The 14,275-nt window shown below is 40.6% G+C and overlaps 2 protein-coding genes across 5 annotated transcripts in view; one reads left to right on the forward strand and one right to left on the reverse strand.

Annotated features, from left to right (window-relative positions):
• itih6 (inter-alpha-trypsin inhibitor heavy chain family member 6) overlaps nucleotides 1-9,232 on the forward strand; it is a 33,531-nt gene extending 24,299 nt beyond the window's left edge. For 3 of the 4 annotated variants that reach the window (XM_062053493.1, XM_062053491.1, XM_062053490.1), the window contains 4 exons: nucleotides 1-93; nucleotides 163-276; nucleotides 7,703-8,086; nucleotides 8,224-9,232. In XM_062053493.1, coding sequence (XP_061909477.1) covers nucleotides 1-93; nucleotides 163-276; nucleotides 7,703-8,086; nucleotides 8,224-8,492 — 860 coding nt within the window. In that variant the 3' untranslated portion in view covers nucleotides 8,493-9,232. The remainder of the gene's footprint in view (nucleotides 94-162; nucleotides 277-7,702; nucleotides 8,087-8,223) is intronic. The other variant, XM_062053494.1, reaches the window with a different exon arrangement.
• Nucleotides 9,233-10,663: 1,431 nt separating this feature from the next.
• gdi1 (GDP dissociation inhibitor 1) overlaps nucleotides 10,664-14,275 on the reverse strand; it is an 11,046-nt gene continuing 7,434 nt past the window's right edge. The window contains exons 4-11 of the mRNA XM_062053496.1: nucleotides 13,617-13,751; nucleotides 13,331-13,529; nucleotides 13,112-13,243; nucleotides 12,933-13,032; nucleotides 12,663-12,834; nucleotides 12,430-12,574; nucleotides 12,294-12,348; nucleotides 10,664-11,100 (exon numbers count right to left, since the gene is read on the reverse strand). Coding sequence (XP_061909480.1) covers nucleotides 10,948-11,100; nucleotides 12,294-12,348; nucleotides 12,430-12,574; nucleotides 12,663-12,834; nucleotides 12,933-13,032; nucleotides 13,112-13,243; nucleotides 13,331-13,529; nucleotides 13,617-13,751 — 1,091 coding nt within the window. The 3' untranslated portion in view covers nucleotides 10,664-10,947. The remainder of the gene's footprint in view (nucleotides 11,101-12,293; nucleotides 12,349-12,429; nucleotides 12,575-12,662; nucleotides 12,835-12,932; nucleotides 13,033-13,111; nucleotides 13,244-13,330; nucleotides 13,530-13,616; nucleotides 13,752-14,275) is intronic.

Raw genomic sequence — 14,275 nt, forward strand, 5'->3', positions numbered from 1 at the left:
TGCTTGGGAGTGAGGAAGACTGTCCTTTAGTTGAATGTCTTGTGCTTTTAGAACCTCCATCCAGACTGAGCGCTGAGCACTTTACCTCATCAGGTAAGGAAATTATCATATTCTTACGTGTATTTTGCTCTTTTAATGTGCTCTTAATTGTTTCCGTTACAGTTGATGGAGATCCTCATTTTGTGGTTCAGTTGCCAAAGCAACAGCAGAACTTGTGTTTCACTGTAGATGGAAGAGCTGATGATGTGCTCAGGCTGGTAGAAGACCCACGGATAGGTATTTCTTTGTTTACTGCTGTATCTCATAAAAGTCAGTTTAGCACTCACATTTCAGCAACAATTTTGATACATCTTCTCTAGGCACATTACTAAACAAATGACATTTGGATACAATTTAGAGTAGTCAGCATGGGTACCATTGTAGATTTGCTTTCCTTAGAAAATAAGTCAACATGCAGACATTATTTTCAAAATCTAGCAATACAAGTGAGCACACCTCAGAGTGAACATGTCTAAATTGTGAATATTTAGTGTAAAGTTATTTGGACTGAACAATTAATTTCAATTGCAATTTAATCTTGATGTAATAAACTAAAAATTAAAAATTAAAACTCAAAGCTCTCCACATATTTGGTGGCTGGGCAGATATTGTCATGGCCCGTTGCCCTGGTCATGTTTGTGATGTTTAGTTTGGTCAAATCTCCTTAGTTTAGTGTTGCTCACCAGCTCCTGATCACTAATCAAAGGGCTTTTTATACCTGCCTCACCATTTACGCTGCCTGGCTATAAGCTGTTATTAAATACCTCAAAGATACAGGACTATATGATATAATATAGACATATAGGTATGTATGTGTATATTGTTATTATTTTTTCATTTTATTTATATAGTACATAGGTTTAAGTATGGGTTTTCTGGATTTTATGGGGGGTGTGTATGTATATCAGTTAGATAGATAGATAGATAGATAGATAGATAGATAGATAGATAGATAGATAGATAGATAGATAGATAGATAGATAGATAGATAGATAGATAGATAGATAGATAGATAGATAGATAGATAGATAGATAGATAGATAGATAGATAGATAGATAGATAGATAGATAGATAAATATATAGATAGATAGATAGATAGATAGATAGATAGATAGATAGATAGATAGATAGATAGATGGATAGATAGATAGATAGATAGATAGATAGATAGATAGATAGATAGATAGATAGATAGATAGATAGATAGATAGATAGATAGATAGATAGATAGATAAATAGATAGATAGATAGATAGATAGATAGATAGATAGATAGATAGATAGATAGATAGATAGATAGATAGATAGATAGATAGATAGATAGATAGATAGATAGATAGATAGATAGATAGATAGATAGATAGATAGATAGATAGATAGATAGATAGATAGATAGATAGATAGATAGATAATGTGTGTCTGTGTATATTATTATTTTTTCATTGTATTTACATAGTACATAGGTATATATAAGGGTTTTCTGGATTTTATGGGGTGTGTGTATGTATATAGATAGCTAGATATACAACTATCTAGTACAGGGGTACCCAAACTTTTTGACTCGGGGGCGGCATTGGGTTAAAAAATTTTGGCGGGGGGCCAGGCTGTACATATATATATATTTTCTGCGGCGCGAGCATGTCATGTTATCCATGGGAAAATGCATTTTTAGACAATATGATTTGCCTGAGCGGCTAGGAGACACCAAGAGTAACAAGCGGTAGAAAATTGATTGAAAGGACAGATATAGAAAAAATAATAATTAAAAAAATTCAAAATCTGTTATTTTTTTATTTTAACTTGGGACTTCCCGCGGGCCGGATTTTGGACGCACGCGGGCCGTAGTTTGGGGACTCCTGATCTAGTATAATTATTAATAAAGTATAGATGATAATACATAACAAGCCCATGCTATGTACTCTGGTACAGTAGGTGGCGGTATGCACCTTCTAAATTATGACTGCAACCCGCCAGAAAACTAAAAAAAAGAACAAGAAGAAGTACGCTGCCAAGCAGTCTTGTTTGCTGCACGCGACACTTTGTTTGGCTTTGCTACTCTCCAGTTTTTATACAGTATTTCTTGCTTCCCATGCTAAAGACTTTCTGCATGGCTGTGCTGAGTTAAAACTAGCCTTGAGCATCTTGTATGTTCCCATATGTATCCTGGTTTTTGCCTATTGAGAATAAATCAGCAACTTACCTGCACGCTGCTTCTTGACGTCCTTCAGCATCTTGGGGAAACGACTACTGCAAACATGCGATCTAAACTTAACAGAAGACTGCCAGCACAAAGTTTACCCGCAATGGACGACATTTCTCCAGAAGTTATGGAGGTAAAGCGGGTGCTGAAAGCAATGGAGGCGGAGAGCCTTCGCCACACACTGGAGGAGAACGAAATGTTGATGTGGGGGCCAAATGGCACGCTGGTCCCAATCAACTCTGTTTGGTCTAGAGCAGGGGTGTCAAACTAATTTTAGATTGGGGGCCACATGGAGAAAAATCTACTCCCAAGTAGGCCCGGACTGGTAAAATCATGGCACGATAACTTAAAAATAAAGAAAACTTCAGATTGTTTTCTTTGTTTAAAAATAGAACAAGCACATTCTGAAAATGTACAAATCATAATGTTGTTGGGGTTTTTTTACACTTACATGTTGCGGATAATAGTATTCTATCTTTATTTGTCGTTATTTATACTTTCTGAATAAATTATGTGATAATGTTCATCAGTCAACTCATTGGTGTTAATTTTCAATCTCAGGATAAAAAAATAAATATCAAAATCAAATTACAGGATGTTATTTATGTAGTTTGCTCATTTTCGTCGACTGGTGCACTAACTTGTGGGTTATTCTTTTTTACATGTGTAGCATAATCTACAAAGATACAAAGAATTGCTATTGCGACATCTAGTGGACACATTTAGCACAGCAGTTTCTTTCATTCAAAAATTTCGGCTCGTTCTTATACTTAGCAAACTCATCCCGCGGGCCAGATAAAACCTGTTTGCGGGCCTGATCCGGCCCGCGGGCCTTACGTTTGACACCCCTGGTCTACAGACATCGCCACGCCGCCTTCCCATGCACGTCGACGTAGGCAAAAGCCGACCTTCTACAAGCCATTCCGACGTGCGGACTCCATCAGTTCGAGGTGAAGTGCAGACAGCCTCTTCCTCGCCGCTGCAGTTTTGTAACCTCATTCTTCATTTTGCCAAACATTTTTTGCCCAGTGCAAGGAGCTGTCACAGCGCGATGATGTCACGCCAAGGCTTGCTCTAATGACTTCACGATTCATATGGACTCTTTTTCCCCAACCTTGTTTGCTAGGTAGCCTTCACTTAGGGACATTAAGTCAAAATATGGATATTTTTATAAGGCTAATGTAGCTAGCCAGCTCCGCCTCCTAATACTCAAGTTCCGCCCACTTCACCCACCCTGTTTGAGACTAAAGGCACTTCCTGTTTCGGCATACCGACTTCCCAAGGCCCACCAACCCCCGGCTCCTGCTCCTGCTGAGGTTTGTGGTCAAATGTTCCTCCCTCCATCTACTATCAGCGTCTTAAATCTGCTCCCTAAGGGGGGGAGGGAGCTACTGTTGATAGTGGTGCAGCTGGGGAGGCACAGCTCCTTCCACTGAGGTCGCCGCCTGTCTCTCCACCAGTGGGGGCGCTATCGGCTAAAGCTCCAGCTCCACTTCCTGCTCCAGCGCCGCAATCTACGAGGCAACCTCCAAAGAAGTACAGCGCTGCGTGGATGGACGAGTGGTACCAGAAGGAGCAGATGGAGGAACTATCATGTCCGGTAGTGGGCCAGCCGACGCAAACATCTCCGTCAGTTTTAGCCAAGCTCGCTCCGCCTCCAACCTCGCCTCTGGTGGATCTTCCAAGGACACCACCGGCTCCGCCTCCATCCTCGCCTAGCGTGGAAGCGTCCGTTAGGTGCTCGCGGCCTGCCTCCTCGTCAGCCACGAATGTGGCCAGTCCATGGACGCCCACCTTGCCATCAGCAGCCGTTCCCAAAACTTGGGCGTGGACCACAATGGCTTCTGAGAAAGTATTCCCGCCCACGTCCGCCCACGATTGTGGCCAGTGCATGGGCGCCATCAGTTGCTCCGCAGCTGCTGAAGCTTCTTTTTGGCACTGGCTCGCCTCCTTGTTTTCCACGAGTGTGGCGAGTTCGTGAACGCCCGCCGCCAGTGCCGGCCCAAGCCTCCATGGGGCCCTAAGCAAAATTTGATTTTGGGGCCCTCTATTTCTGCCAATAATATTGATTGTTGGTCATTCACACACCTACTATAAACTCATTGCGGCTCTGGCAGTGTTGTTTACATTATCCTATTGTCAGCCTGGCATGTCTTTACAAATAACATGTCATTTATAAAGATATGGGGGTGGCCCAGTTAAGAACATAAATAATACCAATGAATGAACGAATGATGTCCATAGTGCCACATATGGTTCCTAATCTTAAAATGTAGCAAACATTCAGCTACAAGAGTGGCCTGGGGTTGAACAGTCCAAGTGATAAAGCTTTGTATTTACAGTAAAAGTGTCATCTTGTCTCATCAGTCTTGTACATATTAGTCTTTAATTACTAGTTTATATTTTTAGTTAATTGTTCATATTTAATGTTTACTTTGTACAAAGAAAGCGCAGTCTACTGAACTTAAATTCCATGTGTGTTAAACATAACTGGACAATAAAGCTGATTCTAATTCACTTTATTATTTTTGGTAACAAAAACCTGAAACAGCAATGTGCAAAAATAATTTATAGTGCAAGAAAAACAATAAAGTGCAACAATAAAATCACTTAAATATATATAAAAATGAACAAATTCAATTGTACAAAAAAACACATAATTAAATTAAATATCAAGCAAATACTTAAATAATATTAATGAACAGAGTTACCAGAAAAAAGGTAACAACGGTTTACAAACAAATATATGGGGAATGAAAAGTTCTCCTTAATAGACAGTGGTCCTCTGATCAGCTGCTCAGTCCTGTCTGAATCTGAGAGGAAAGAAGGCCACTCAGCTGGGTCAACTGGCGGAGCTGATGATGGTCCATGGTGTGAAGGGGACGTTGTGGTGGAAGTTGCTGAGGAAGTGACCAAAGAAAGACAATGACTAAAAAATAAGGACCTATAAGGTCATTAAATTGCACTGTTGGACATAATTATTCATCTCAGAATGTTCTGCAGTACAATGAGCAATTATTAAGGGTGTTTTGCAGTTAACTTACTAGATAAATCAGCTGTGGTTTCAGACATGGAGGGGACAGTGGGCACAGAGGATGGAGGTGTGTGAGAGAGCACTGTAGAGGATGGAGATGGACCTAAGATGAAATACATACATACATACATATAGGCACACATATTAATGAGATACTTTTAATATATTAATTTCCCTTCAGGTGTAATGTTTATACTAAGAAATTAAATGTATACTGTATGGTGACAGTCTTTTCCTCACCTGATTCATCACTCACAGTTGAGCCTGAGGATGTGGACTGGCTCTGGGCTGATTCTGTGCCTCCAAAGTATTTTAACAATGCTCCTGGGGAAGTTTCACATAACTTATGAGTTGATGTAAAAATAATGTTTATTTTACTCACATAAATTACCGTGCTCTGCTGCAAACAATTTGTGCAAACAACATATCTCACTAGTAACCTGATGCTAAAAACATATTGCTAGCACCGCGCTAGCTAGCTAACGTCACCTAGCTAAAGCTAATTACAGCTACAAATCTCTTTGATAAACTTTTTATTACCAAGTCATGCAAACATACCTTTATCATGGCATTTTTTCTCCTCTTCCACTGTCTTCTTCTTCCTTTTTTCTGCACCTGAAGGATATGTCCTTTTTTGTGACATTGTTTTGCCTCTATCTGCGCTTTTGATGCCCAGTGCGCACTGGCATTGCACGGCAGGCGGCAAACGTCACAGGTGCAGCAGAGGCAGCTTTACATTTAAAGAGAGGCAGGAAGAATCACTAGGCCTAGATCAGCAGCAGCACTCTGTTGACCTAAAATTGTGTTTTTGTACAATAATATATCTTTGATCATTTAAAAATCATCAGTCAGACTCGTACATGCAAAAAATAAAAAATAAGAATTTTTTGTTAATTGCTTTTGGGGGCCCCCTGGTGGCCGCGGGGCCCTAAGCAATCGCTTAGTACGCTTATGCCTTGGGCCGGCTGTGCCCGCCGCCAACTCCTCCCTCCACCTGACTTTGGACTTATTTTGTTTTTTGGGACGTCTGGAATCCGTCCCTTAAGAGCAGGTGGGGGTCAAGACACGCGCCTGATCCTGATCACTAATCAGAGCTATTTATACCTGCGTCACCGTTTACGCTGCCTGGCAGTCTTGTTCGCTACACGCAACAGATTGTTTGACTTTACGCTACTCTCTAGTTTGTTGTATTTCTAACGTCCCATACTAAAGAATTTCTGTATGGCTATGCTAAGCTAAATCTAGCTTCAATCATCTTGTATGTTCCCACTGGTACGTTGGTTTGAGTTTCGTCTTTTGCCTATTGAGAATAAATCAGTAACTTACCTGCACGCTGCTTCTTGATGTCCTTCTGCATCTTGGGGAAAGGACTACCACAAACATGCGACACAAACATAACAGTTGTTCTATCAAAATGAGCTGCATTATCAAAAAGAGCTACAAACTCATGTGTATCAACACTAGTTTTCCTCATAATTAACTAGTGTAGAGTTACCTCGTGTAGACTTAGTCACTTGCGCTACAAGTAATTATTTTTAAATTATATTTATTTCATTGTGTTTTCTGACCAGTAAGCTTGTAGACACAGCGTGAGGAAGTTCATATTGACGCAAATAATACTAGCCTACATTTTCATTTTAATCACTGTAATTTAAAACAGTTGTTCTCAATTTTTTTTACCGAGTACCCCCTCAGAAAACACTTGCCACCCCAAGTACCAACATTAAAATCCTATAGCATAGTAGGCCTAAATATTCATTATAAACAAGGCAGAGGTTTTATTTATCAAATAAATCAATGTTTTGGCTACTGTAACATTACACACAGTTTGAACAGTAACAGTGTTTTTATATTTGATTGTTTGACATAACACCAGATAGAGCACGGTTTGAGAATCACTCGTTTAGACAGAAATGGCAACTGGTAGCTTTTTTTTGCAAAGCAGGTCATTTCAACAGAACGTTGACTAGAATGGAAAAGTTGCATCTTAAAGATGATTGCTGACATTCTGAAAGGAAAACAGCCATTAATTTGGAAGTCACTTATATAACATCCAGGTTCAACTCACACATTCCAGACATCAAGTGAGAGCCCGAACTCAAAGACAAACGGCACACTTCCGGCCTTCACAATAAAAGCGCAGATCTGACAAGTATTAAGCAAATGTATAACTTATTTATTTAGAAGAAAGAATATAAGTATAATAAATCTGACATTGTTGATTATAATACAGATTGCTGTATTGCTAGTGTTTATTGAAAAATACATGCGAAGAGGACCTACCCTATTAAATAGTAATCGCAATATTAAGGGGGAAAAAAATCGCAGTTAGCATATTTTCCTAAATCGTTGAGCCCTATTCTATACTGTAATAAAAATGGTTGTTGAGGTTGTGAGTAAATAAAATGTGTGCTCATCTTCACTCCAAGGTCTCATCGTGGATGGCCACCTAACAGGAGCTCCCTCCAAGCGTGGTGTTGAAACCCGCTCCAGAACATACTTTGATCAGCTGACCATCTCCGCCGCCACAGGACGCTCAGGCAACATCATGATCAGTGTCTCACTAGACAAGGTGGTGGTGGAAGGAGAAGGGTGGGATGCTCTTAGCATCAATCAAACAGGAAAGATAACGAGGCAGGGTGTGACGGTTGCGATGGACAACCACCGGGGCTGCCGGATCGAACTGGCCACGGGTGTTCAGTTCCTGGTTCTCTTCCACCGCTACAAACACCCCAGCTACCTGCAGATGGCTCACCTGGGCTTCTACATCACGCATGGACAAGGGCTGTCTGCCTCCACTCAAGGCCTTCTGGGTAACATCATCTCTTTGCCTCTATTTGTCTAAAGAAGAATGCCTTAGCTATAATAGGAGACAGTCTAGAAACAAGTCTATGGTGCAGGGTTGTGTTATTCGATCCTACAGTATTTGACACGTATCCTCTGTCTTCAGGCCAGTTTCAGCATGCTGACATGAGTGTAGCAGCAGTGAGAGAGCACCAGGATGCAGGCCGTCATCAGGACAACCATGAGGAAACTTTAGCGCGGGGGATTCTGAAGTGGGAGTCAGAACAGATGCCAGTCACCTTGCAGGATAAGATGCTGAAAGACACAGTACTGACGCAACATGCTGCCCAGTGTTGGGTGGTGCCTAAGTCGGAGCTCGAGAGACTACTGGGTCATCCATACGAGAGCTATGTGGTGGATCATGTGTCATTCTAGCCCAGTCGGCTCCACCCTGTCGCCTCTTTGTTGCACAGCTCAGGTCCAAGTGTGTATCAGGAAAGTGTTGCTAAACAGAGGATGATCACAAGCGCCACTGGATGACTGTTGTCATATTTCTTAGCGACATTGTTAGGTTTTCTGTGTGGATCAGATTAAAGAATGCAGTAAAAGCTGCATCTACAGCTACAGATGAAAAACAAGGACACGCACAAATAACATGGTGTCGGGGCCTTCGCCTTCATTGAACTGCATTTAAGCCGCTTGTTCTCTTGTTCACATGGCAACCAGAGTCTGTTTGTGTAGTCAGCAGCTGCTGAGGCGTCAATCATTGGTTTGTTTGCCTTTATTTTGAAAATGATGTGTAATCGTCTACAGCTGTGTTACTATGAGCGGTACTGTTTAGTAAAAGTATTATTGTATGTAAAGAATCACAGACAATTGTTCCAGATTCTCCATGTGCTTTTTTTTTAATTTTATTTTTCTGTCATTTCATTTATAATTTAATTAAATGTATTTGTTACACAAGACATTAGGCATTGTTCACATACTAGTGATCAAACAAGGACAGTAAGTATTCTACTATTCAGCCTATTTTCTTTAGTCAATTCCAATTGTGGGTCTGAAAGGCCAAACAATGAAGAATTAAAACAGTACGACCACACGCAGGGCTTTTGTTTTCTATAAATCAAACAAGAGTTGATGTGATATGTGGTACTGAAGAGGGAGGGCATTAAATATAATAATTGCAGAAAGAGTATTCCAGTTATTACCAGGTCATTTTACACACACACAATGTTAAACAATGTACAGTATGAAACTGGCAAAAACACAGCTGTTCCAATTCAAATTTGGTCTGTTTCTTAACCCAAGCGTGACAACACTGGAACGATCGCTGGAGAAGGTAAACATAACACATGACACTGCAAATAACAAAGAAAATATTTTCTCTGTGTTTGTGCATTGCTGTTATCAACAGAACTACAAAAAAGAATAGCATAGCATCTTCAGCATTCGACGTAAACCTTCCACGTCAGTGAAATGGAAATAAATAGAGCATAACAAAAAGACACATACACCCTAACAACAGTTTAGGGATGCTGGGAGAGTGGATGCATAATCAGATAGTGTTAATGTGATGGGCTACAGATGAGCAGAGGGCACAGCTAAGATGAACGTAATCATCTTTTTAGCCTGTTTTGAACCATTTTTGGCACAAGTTTGCCACAATGGTGAGTCAAAGATCTGAATAAAACCCCAAATTAAGGCTTCAACCAAATACTAGCATGTTGGTTTGTTATTATGGGGCCTTCTCCTACTTTGTCCTTAGAGCGGCATCAAGCTCGATCTTCAAACCAGCACTTTCATAGTTTTTCCCACGAGGGTACTGACTTATCTTCATGACATAAAAGGGTTGGAGCAATCGGGACACAATGCAGCGCTTCCACTATGAGCCAAAATTTCAGTCACGAGTGAAACTTTCCAAATGTCAAAGCCCTCAAACCTACTCTTTAACGCTTCCACGCATCATAAAAGTCTTGATTAGCCACGCTCCCCTCTCTTATCAAAACAAAGAGTTTTAACCTCAGCTCTTAAACGTCATTACTTCAGCCAGTGAATCATGCACCAAATGCAAAGACATAAAACTGGATTCATTTTAAAATGTTAAGACTACTGAAAGGTAAAAGTGACGTCACATGTTAACAATAGGATCTTCTTTGTGTGGTTAAAGTGTGTGGTGACATGTTAGCTTGCCTGCTAGCACAAGGAACACAACAGCATTGCAAAGTTAGCACGTCAGTTGAACTTGCCATCATGTGTTTTGCCAAAAGGAGTCGAGTGAAGAGTAAGGTAAAGCAGGGCTGACAGGAGCGATGGTCCAATCTTTACACCGCCATGTTGTATGAGTCTATGTACTGCACAATACTACTGCGTGTATAAGATGCATGCACGTGACCTGGAGGCCGCAGCCTTCCAGGAGATTCTACACTAAGCTGTTATAGAGGTCTCTGACGTGAAAAAAGATGATACAGAAAGAATGAAATGGTTTGAAAACAAGTAATAAAATCATCTCTAATGACGATCGTTAAGACACGATTATAGATTCTACAATGGAATGAAAGACCATATCAACCCTGCTTTTCAGCGACAGACGATAGTGTGTGTGTGTGTGTGTGTGTGTGTGTGTGTGTGTGTGTGTGTGTGTGTGTGTGTGTGTGTGTGTGTGTGTGTGTGTGTGTGTGTGTGTGTGTGTGTGTTAGGAGAGACGGGGGTGTAAGGAAAAGGAGGCAAATGGTTTAAGGCAGACAGAACAATCCACTTAACTCTAACTTCTTGCTCTTAAAGCTCTACCGACCATAGAAATCTACTCCAAGCTCTGCCCCTTTTTTTAATCTTGCCCCTTTTGCCCGCCACGCCCCCTCCTCTCTTCTCTCTCAGAAGACCACTCGGCCGCTCACTGTTCTTCCTCTCCAAACACATCATTCTGTTTGCGCTTCATGTTCTCAAAGTCAAAGTCGCTCCCTGTCATGCGCTTGTAGATGTCCTTGATGTCGTTGCAGGTGGTCTCAAAGTGAGTGGTGGCATCGTAGGAACTCGAGGCAAAGATCTGACAAAAGATGGAAGCTGATTGTCATAAAAGGCACTTCGCAATAAGGACCTCTCTAAATTGCAAAAGTGGAGAGCGATTCAGAGAGTAATGACTAGGCATCATTGGCCCCAAAAATGTATCGGCCACCAATCAGTATCGGCCAATTTTCATGACTAAGTACTTGATCGCCATTGCTGATTAATGCCTTTTTAATGGCCGATACTCTATGACTGACAGTGTACTTTTTTTTAGTCCCCCGCTGACAAGCTAACAGCTAATCGTGTATCTCCATACACAGTGAGGAGCCGCTCCCCTAAGTTAATAATAATCAACTCCATTACAGAAAATAAACTGCATTTTATTAATATCTTAAATATCATTATCAAGTATCATTAACAAGTATTAGGACTAGTTTGAAACAATAGAAGCAATAAGTGCTTAGTAAAGTGTAATAAGTGTACATGGAACCATGTTATAGCACAATGCAAGCAGTAATTAAAAGGAAATGAACTAGTAGATTAATTAGAGTCTAGAGAAAAGTTAACAACTGTTGTTCTGTATGCATTGTCACGGCCAGAAGTATATGACATGTAAGAATCGATGAATACATTGGTGGAGTCGACACCAAAGGTAGTATATATGATCGATACTACAGGAATTAGGTCCATAGTCTATTTCTATTCTCTCAAAATATTTTTTTGATTGTTTTTGTTAATGTTAATTTCCTGGACAGAGGAAGAATTTGAGAGTAAAAGGATGTCTATGAGTAATAGATAGCAGTTTTTGCTTTTGTTTAGTTATTGTGTACAGTTGACTTTGTTTTCCTCAAACAATTGTATGTAATAAAAGAAAATAAGGAACTTGTTTAAATAGTGTGTTGATATTGTCAAACTGTCGATAGCACTCACTTTCAATAAACTGAAAAATGTACAGTTAACACATGTGATCGGTACTGGTATCTCATGGATGATCGGTATTGGAATCGGCAGCGTAAATCCTCGATCGGAACATCCCTAGTGAGTAACTAATAAAAAATATATTGAAAGTATGGTTTTTGCTTGTATGCGCCACTTTGCTTGCATATTGTCATATTAAGCCTTCCTATCTTTCAAATACATACCTGAGAATTTAACATCAGCATACCATAGCATACGCATTGTGGTGTACCTACTATACATTTGTGGTGAGAATGTCCATCAAGATAATCTCACCTGGCTCTCTGTACCATCATCTGTTGGCTCATAAAGATCACTAATAGCCACAAACCTGCAAAAACCACAACACAACATGCATTTAATCTACAAATTCTTAAGACAAGAAGTAAAAAGTAAGCAGAAATGGCTTCACTTTTGGTCAATGGGCTCCAGTAGCTCGAGGGCAGGTTGGATCTCAGTCTCAGGCTCGCTAGTTTCCACCGTGGTGCTGACGATGGCAATGTACTTCCCTTGGGCCGCCACGTTGTGGGCATAAGAGATCATGCACACGTAGATGTCTGCAAAGATGACGACAAGAGGAGAAAGTGTCATCAGTGACAAATCTAATACTGTAGTTTGAATAGGGCGCCATCTTATAAATCTCACCGGAGTTGCGGTTAACCTGATTCTGAGGGATGATGATCTGGCAGGAGTTGGCATCATTAGTGTTTTTGATGGGATGACTGAGGATGCAGATCACACGGATAACCTGACCAGCCTTGCGGACACGGTCCGGAATATAGCTGGGATCACAAATGAGCTGCTTGCAGCGAGCCACCTGCCGTAAAAAAACAAAACAGCAGAGTTATTATTTCATGAAATTATTTTATTGATGTATATATTATAGTAAGTTGTCATATGTTTGAAGTCTAGTACCTCGCCTTCAGACTTAACGCCGATCACATGGCCACCTTCAACGACAATCTCATCCACTGGTTTGTTGAGCATGTAGGTACCGCCGTAGATGGCACTCAATCTAAGCGGGAAGGATAAGAAGCCCTTAGACAAGTGTTTGCATGCATTCTATCGCTACTAAAGAAGCATAATTAAAACACCTTGCAAATCCTTGTGGCAGCTCTCCAAGGCCGTACAAGGGATAGAGGTAAGGGCTCTTCCCATAACGTGCCAGAGACTCACTGTACAGTTTGATTCGGTTGACGGTGTCCAAGCAGGGAGAATCAAGGTACCTGAGGAAGAGATGATTATTTTAATAACTAATGTTCATAATGCAGTGTGGATTATAGACATTCAAGGCCATCAAACATTGCTCCTACTCATCTGTCCTGTAGAGGGCCAGGGCGTGGCCAGTGAAGTCAATTACATCCTGGCCGAGGTCAAACTTCTTGTAAACATCCCTCATGGTTGTGGTCTTGGGGTCCACCCCCTCGAAGGTTTTGGGGTCATTCTCGTCAAAGTTGGCCACAAAGACTAAAAACTTGCGAAACCTCCGTTTCTCGAACATTCCCATCAAATCTGGGAATTTAAGCACAGACTTTATGTGCAACGCAACTCGGAAATATCATGCTGGTGTTTAAGCATCAACATGTTTCTTATACTTACTTGAAGCTAATGCCTCAGTCTCAGTTGATGGCACCTTGTAGATCTTTCCTCCCTTGTAGACAAAGCTTCCCTCCACCACTTTAAAGTCCAGATAGCGAGTCACTTCTGTGTATAGCAGCATCTTCACAAGTTGCCCTGCTCTCAAACAGACAAACACTTATTTCAGTGACATCTGTCCAGCAACAAGAATCTTCCATTTAAATGTGGGAGACCAACACTTGTTGTTTGTTTAATTCACGTTGATATCTTAAAAAAAAAGGTTAAAGGCACATCTTTTTAATCAGGCTTTGTATTCTCTCTTTTTAAACACTTATAAGGTTCTTAATTTGTATTCTTTCATTTTCTATTTTATTTATTGCTATTATTACTACTATTACTCTTATTATGTTATATTTTTATTTATTGACTAATGTATTATTTATATTATGTATAGGTATACATATGTGTGTACATATATATGTCAATCAATCAATCAAAGTTTATTTATATAGCCCTAAATCACAAATGTCTCAAAGGGCTGTACAAGCTACAGCGGCTCAGATCCCACATCAGGGCAAGAAAAAACTTAACCCAATGGGATACATTGAGAAACCTTGGAGGGGACCGCCCCCCATCCTCGCCCCCCTGGGCAACCGGTGCAATGGACGTCGAGTGGATCT

Source organism: Entelurus aequoreus, linkage group LG07, assembly GCF_033978785.1.
Source record: "Entelurus aequoreus isolate RoL-2023_Sb linkage group LG07, RoL_Eaeq_v1.1, whole genome shotgun sequence".
Classification (NCBI taxonomy): domain Eukaryota; kingdom Metazoa; phylum Chordata; class Actinopteri; order Syngnathiformes; family Syngnathidae; genus Entelurus; species Entelurus aequoreus.